Source organism: Heloderma suspectum, chromosome 2 (genome assembly GCF_057233095.1).
Source record: "Heloderma suspectum isolate Gila_16-S chromosome 2, 16-S_ref, whole genome shotgun sequence".
NCBI lineage: Eukaryota > Metazoa > Chordata > Lepidosauria > Squamata > Helodermatidae > Heloderma > Heloderma suspectum.
The window spans coordinates 62961545-62968830 of NC_139459.1; the positions used below are offsets into that span (position 1 = coordinate 62961545).

Below are 7286 nucleotides of genomic sequence, written 5' to 3' on the forward strand. Positions count from 1 at the left end.
GTCCAAACCTCTAGATATCTTCTTCAGCAGTTTCATAGAGACATTAAACAGCATGAAGGACAAAACAAAACCTTGGTGCACTGTATGCGCCCAAGGCCATAAGATGAACCGCAAGTCCCCCAGCACCACCTTCTGAAACCTACCCTCCAGGAAGAACCAGAGCCATTACAACACCATGTCTCCCAGGCTCAGCTCAACAAGATGGCCAAGAGGAAACCAGTGTCAAGGTATTCAGTTTCTGAACATGTTATAGCAAGAGGGAAGAGGGACTAGAACACAAATCAGACTACTACTAGAAGTATCAGAAGAAGACCTATGAACACCCCTGACCCCTAAGTTTCTGCTGGTTATTTATGGGCACATCAAAAGCCGGCCTTGACACTCAACAGATTCCTGCAGTGTAAGTTGTGAGGCCAACCATCAAGAGAGTGATCGCATTTAGAATAGCGTCAGTGCCAGTGTGGAAGCAGATATACAGCAATTTTGTCCACAGAGGCACCCCATCCAAACTATCCTGAATTTACTATTCAAATTAAAGAAAAAGCCAATTACTTCTTTAATTTAGAGAAGGAAAGGCTTAAAGCCAAATAACAGACAGGTTGCTAGTATGACTTGATATAAAAGGTACAAGATGAGTTTGTATCATAATCAGTTTTATTGCACATATGACATTTCAGCTTAGTTAAATGTTTTGACAGCATCTATAAATGATGCATACATTACACAGCAAATGCTTTGCACTCACAGTTAGTTTAACATTATAAGCATTTGAAGGACACCATTTCTTAAATTGTTTACACAAAACCGATTAAGTATACTGAAGGTTATCCTTGCTGTCAACATCTCAAATCTTTTCAAATATACTCTATACCATATTCTAACTAAAGCTCATAGGTACTGAAACTTAACCTCCAACTACATCAACCAATGATGTTATGTAAAGCTCTACTGTTCCTATGGTTTCTTATAACTCTTTCCTTCATTTATTTTGAAGGAGTCTATTCATACATGTCCAGCTACACTGTTTCTTTTTTCTTTTAGTTCTTTTTATTCCTACCATATAGAGAAATTAATCATGGATATTGATTCTTCCTATGTCTTCAGTTCTTGAACTACTGGCGATACCTTGCTATTGAATTAGGAATACAACCAATGGAAAAGTTGATGCAGATTACAAATGTAAGATTTTAAACATTCTGCTTTTTCCAAACAAACTTGATCATTTAAGAGTGCTAAAACTGACATGTGCTCACATGCCTGTTGCTTTTGATAGCTACTTTATGATTATGTAAGTAGCTTTCCAAATTGTGAGCAACTTCCTTTCCCACACAAGTTTTTAGTATGTTGCATCTTGCAGAACTCACTTTGTATGCAAGAACACAGCAATATCATCTTATGAGAAAACAAAATAGCAACTAGCATGGTCACTTGAAGTTTCTTGTCCAGTTAAGGCACATTTTTAAATCAATTAGAAGTAAATGCTTTGCAGCAAAATCTTAATTATTTTCACTCAGGATTGCAACTGTAATGTAGTCTGTGACATTTTAGATTCTAAATCATTCTTGCAATTAAAGTTTTGTTTTTAAGGCAATCACTTTTAGTTTTATTAGACAAATGCAATTATCTTCCTCTGAGATGCATTTACCTCCAAAAACAGTCTAGCTGAGGTCAGCGCAAACTTTAAGTACTCATGTTCTAACATGCAACAGTGTCACTGCTTTCAGGTTAGATAACTTATTACAAACACCAAATTCCATTCACAAAAGAGACTCTAGAATAATGCTTAAAATTAAGTTTAATTCTACAGTTTCATGTAGAATGTACATTTCATATGAAATAGATTCTTTCTGAAAATTATACATACTACAATTACAACCCCAAAGGTTCCTTCTGAATCACAAAGCAGGATCACCACATTAAACTTAAAAGGCTTTATGGAATTTAAAAAAGAACCATTTTCAACCTAAAGAAATGCTTCTGCCACTTTCAGCCATACAAAATAGGCCATATTTCTGCAGTATGACTAGATTCTTAAAGTTCTAAATAACAGCTGAAGTTACAGTTTCAAGACAGAAGACGAAAGAGGCTTACTGTAGATAAGCCAGAATGTTAATATTAAAGAATTACCATAACTACATTTCACTTAACCTAGCTGAGGTATAAAAAAAACCAAAAGCAAAAACCCCTTGGCAATGTTTAGTTTAAACTTGAGGGATCAACTTTCTTCTTTAAACATTATGCCTCAAAAATTAATGTCCTTTTAAATGCAAAAGAGTATGTGAAAAAACTATATTCAACTGCACACTGCTTGATTAGAGTTCAAACCTCTGTTAATTATAAAAAAAAGTGGAGGAAGGGAGGAAACAAGGAATAATCTACATTTAAAAGCAGCAATCAACAGTCTGAAATTGCCCCATCCCAGAAAACATGCCTCATAGTAGCCATCCCATAGCAATAACTGCAGTTTCAGTTCTTCCACAAACACGCAGTGGAAAGCTTTAATTCGAAGTTGATTTCTAAGGATCATTTGGCAGAAGTAATGATTTCCACTCAGGTTTAACAAGGAAAAAAGCTGATGTACTACATAATTATGCAGTACAAACCCCAGAATGGCTAAGGGGACAGAAGGAAAATTGGACCAGGCATACTAGAACAGAAGAAGAGGCAAGCTCACGGAGGGAGGTTTACTCGTTTTTCTCTATTTTAGATTCACCCACTTATTATGAAAAACAACCATTAGTCATAGGAAAAGGCACAATTTGGAGGTCAATTCTGGGAAAACCATGTCTGAGTCATCTTTCTGCATACAGGGAAAGCAACACTGAGATCTGAGAAGAGCGTCTACTGTCTGTCAAGAACCTGTTATTTAAATTCTGTCTGGTTTTAGTATATTCCCAGCTTATCTATTGCTCCTAGAACTCTTTCAAGGGAAACCTTTTGGAGAAACGCCTGCTGGCACTACAAAAGACATACAGTATTTAAAAAGAAAAGAAAGAGGAAAGCTTGATCAGCACCTTTTCTTCTTCCATGCGGATCTCTGCACTCAAACAACAAATCCCTCAAGATTTCTCTCAACACTCACAGAAAGACACCACAGTAACAAAAGAAGCTTAGGTAAAAAGAAAGAGAAGCAGCATTTAATTTGAAATTCCATGTTAAGACACCAGCTAATTAGAGCTTAATCCTCCTTGCTGGGGCACAGAGCAGCATACGGCCACTTTTAACTGCCCTGAACAAACACAAGAGAAGGCTCAAGTTTCCATCGGAAAGCTACAGAATGGATAATTGAAAAGCAGACTAACAATCCTCCCGTCCTCTACTTTTGCAAAAGAAGCCTGACACAGCAATCTATCATGTGTCCCCTTTTGCTGACCTACTCTCCTAAGATTTAAAAACTCTCCCCACCATTCTGTACTGCACTTTTAGGGGGAACCCCCTCCCAACAAAAGCACCCATATATGATCCTAATATACTTCCAAGAAATTAAAAAGAAGTCTCAGATATTTAAAATATTTCCAAATCGGGTTAATTGAAATACTGAAAATCTGCGCAGCTGCTATGGCCAGTTTCTCACAAGGCGGCTGGTTGAGATGGAAAGGGAAAGAGAAAAGAAAGGGATGTGACTATATGTAAATAAAGTTCGGTGTGTGCATATGGGTGTGAGAAACAGTTTTCCTGGCAACTTTATAAAGACGTGCAATAAATCTGTCATAGTTGCCATTGTCACTTAAAAACTCAGTTACCTCACACTTGCAGGAAAAACAAAAGCCTGAGAAGTTGGGCCTAAAATACACACAACCCACCCTCTCTTTACCCCACACACAATCCAGGGGAAGGAGGGGGAGATCTGCAGGGAGAAGAACTAAGCCCATAAATAAATGACAGCTCAGCAGAATCTGCCTTATCTGGGAACGGCTGGCTCCGGTCACGGCCAGCTCCAGCGGAACTCGCTGGCACCGACATCGAGAAAAATGACTTTCTTGTGTAAATGCCATTTTAAAAAGATCGGCATCAGCCACCGGCACCCTCCTCCCTGTCTGCGTGAGGGGCAGGGTAGTTGCGGCCGGGGGGCATTTTCGACCCTACAAAACTTTTTTTTATTAGGCGATCGAAAGGGAAGGAAGTAGGAGGGGAGCAAGAATTTGGGTTATCATTGTCACACACACACGCACGCACACGAATGCCCATAAACAGGCGCTAACCATATGGCGCGACTGTATGAGGGGGAAAGGAGAGATCTGTCTGCGGGAATCGTTCACCTCAGCCTGACCCAGAGGATCTTACTCAGCTCCCCGCAAGAGCGCCGTCAGGTGCGGGGCGGGACCCGCTGCCTCCCCGTCCTAGCCCGAATGCGTGCGAGAGCGTTTCTCCCTGAAGACCCCTCCACGCCCCTCAGCCCCGTCCCCCTCCCCAGGGCGGTGGTGGGGGATCCGCCGTGGGTCCTTGTCCCCCCGCCGCCGTGGGCGCCGCGTCGCCCCCTTCGGGGCGTGAGGGCCAGGGAGGCGACCACGGTGTCGAGGGAGGCGACCAGGGTGTCCAGGGCGCCCTCACCTTGCTCCCCTGGTAGCTCTCCAGCGCTCGAAAGGCGGTCTCGGTCAGCTTGACATGCAGCACGGTGATGTTGTCCTGGGTGACTCTGCCGCAGGACACGCCATACCTGCCCCCTTCCTGCAGCGCCGCCATCTTACGCCGCCGCCGCCCGCCCCACTGCCACCGCTGGGGCCGCCAAGCCGCCACCGGAGGCTGCTCCTGCTGCTGCTACGGGCACCCCAGCAGCAACAGCCATCCTGCCGCTGACGTACCAGCCAGCGCGCAGCCGCCGCCGCCGCGGCACCCCGCCCACTCGGCCCAGCGGCCCCCCTCCCCCGGCGCCGCCTCCCCGCCGCACACCGAGACACGCCCCTTTCCTCGTCCCTCGCCCCGCCCCGCGTGACAGGCCCGCAGCCAGGCCGCGCCACGCTCGCTCCGCCCCGCGCCGAGACGCCTCGCCCACCGGCCTTCCCGATTGGCCCCGCTTCCAGCCAGGAGCCACGCGAAAGGGGCCTAGCCGAGGTCAGCGGGAGCGGAGGGCGGGGCTGCCTGCTGACGTCAGCGCAGACGGTATTTAGTCACGTTTGTATCATTATTGACGCTCGGGGTTGAGTCACCTGTAGGGCTGGTGTGTGCCGTGTGAGCCACCGTGGCCTACGTCGCCCCTCTCCCCGTGTGCCGGTATCCATCTTTCCATAGCCTTTGCGACCCTCCAGAACCATATTCCTCTCCTCCCACCTCGGTCCATGAGGCTGTGTGTGGGTGGTGTCATTACACGGAGGAGTCATTAGGTGGCGCAGGACGTAATTGCAGCTGGGTGGAGTCCGGACTTTGTTCTTGTGTAAGAAGAGAGGCAATAAAAGTTCTTCAGAGAGTCTTGTGGCACCTTAAAAGACTAACAATTTAGTCTTCCATAAGGTGTTGGATGCATGGAGTGTTAAAGAGACTTGCAGATGTATGTATATACGGTACAGGTGGTGGTAGTGGTGGAAAAATGTGTCCATTTTATTATTTTCTGTAGGAATAAGGAATGCCTTACTTCGATCATTAGGTTGTGAACCTCACAGGCCTTGGGTGGTAGGGCTGTGCTTGTTATAGGCAACCCCCCCACACACACAGCTACTCACTAGAAACAACAAGCGAAATAAGGATACAAACCCTGCAACAAACTCAGATGCCAGCTCTCTCCCCAAATCTACTCTGGAAATGTCATTGCAAGATGTAATAATGTCACCCACAACACTAGGGGCTCGTTGACTTGCTCATCTTCCAGTGTGACATATGCACATTGCAGCAATGCCCTTCTGCATTCTACCTAGGGCAAACTGGCCAGTCTCTATGCAAAAGAATACATGGACACAAATCTGACATCTGACATGGCAATATTCAGAAACCACTGGCAGAACACTTGAGCCTCCCAGGACACTGTGTCACTGACGTTAAAGTGGCTGTTGTGGAGCAAAGAAATGTCAGGGAGGTTACAGAATTCATCAACAGGTTGAATTCTGTCACCAGAGGCTTGAATCGGGACAAATGATTCTTACCACACTACCTGTGTTAATTGGCTTACCTAGTGCCAGGATGTTTGTGTTATCAGCAACAACTACCTGTGAATGACCACTGTTAATAATGTATTGTCACTGTCAATTACTTCCTGCATTTCTTTTCCTTCTGACCTTATTGTCTACAATTCTTCCTTCCCCTCTCCCCATGTACTTTATATAAACCTGAAAATCCACAATACTCGGTGCTTCTGATGAAGTGGACTATAAGTACTTGAAAGCTTATGCCAGAATAAATGTGTTGGTCTTGAAGGTGCCACAAGACTCTTTGTTGGTTTTGCTGCAGTGGATTTAACACAGCTGCAAGTTGCCCCCTGAAATTATTGCCAAAAAGTTCTTGTCTAGGTTCCTGACTGGTGTGTTCTCTAAGTCTTCCATGGCAGGCTATTCCCTTCTTTCTCCATGTTCTTCCTTAATATCTTCCCTCCCTATCAAGCCCTTGAACTTAGTTTATTAATGGGAATACTGTATGTATTATTGAATGGTTGATTTATATATTTTACTTTTTATTGTGGGAAAGCACTTTGCAACTTTATCTATGACTTCCTATTTCCGTACAATCAGTAATATAGATTAAAATCTGCACCTTACCCATAAGCAGGTATTGAGAGGGGTTAAAAGTTCAGAGATTTTCCACACTAAGTACTCACTTTAGTCTCCTTCATGTGTTAATTGCAGGGAGGTTAGGGTTCAAGGAACTCCTTAAATGCCCTCCCCTGTTGTCCTGTGTTTTTGGTATGTGTGGGAAGGGGCTCTCACATGTAGAACCCCTTCCCACATGTGCCAAACATGTGGTGGAGGTTGTCTGAACTCCCCTCACATGAAGGGGCTTCATGTGTTGAATGGGGGGGGGTTCCATGTTGCACTCCAGACATCCATACATTACGTACAGATTTCTATGCTCATAGACTTCCACACATGCTAGAACCCTGATCACACAGGTGTATGTGCATAGGTTTCTCCTTTCAGACATCCATGCTAAATGATTGAATGTGGGGGTGGGGCGGGGGTGGAGAGCTGGGTGACATCATGGGTGGGGCCAGCATCAATACCCACCAGCCCCTTTCAGTGCAGAGACCCCCATCACCCAATTGCATGCATGAGCTTTTATTGGTGTGACAGAGTAGGTTAATGGTGTTAAGGGATAAATTAACAAGTGTTAAGTCACCACAAGTGTGTAGCCCCTTTCTCTCC

At 44.6% G+C, this 7286-nt stretch overlaps 1 protein-coding gene across 2 annotated transcripts in view; it reads right to left on the minus strand.

Moving 5' to 3' along the window:
* Positions 1-4814, minus strand: part of ELL2 (elongation factor for RNA polymerase II 2) — a 48667-nt gene extending 43853 nt beyond the window's left edge. For both annotated transcript variants that reach the window (XM_084833698.1, XM_084833699.1), the window contains exon 1: positions 4552-4814. In XM_084833698.1, coding sequence (XP_084689824.1) covers positions 4552-4683 — 132 coding nt within the window. In that variant the 5' untranslated portion in view covers positions 4684-4814. The remainder of the gene's footprint in view (positions 1-4551) is intronic.
* Positions 4815-7286: the final 2472 nt, after the last annotated feature.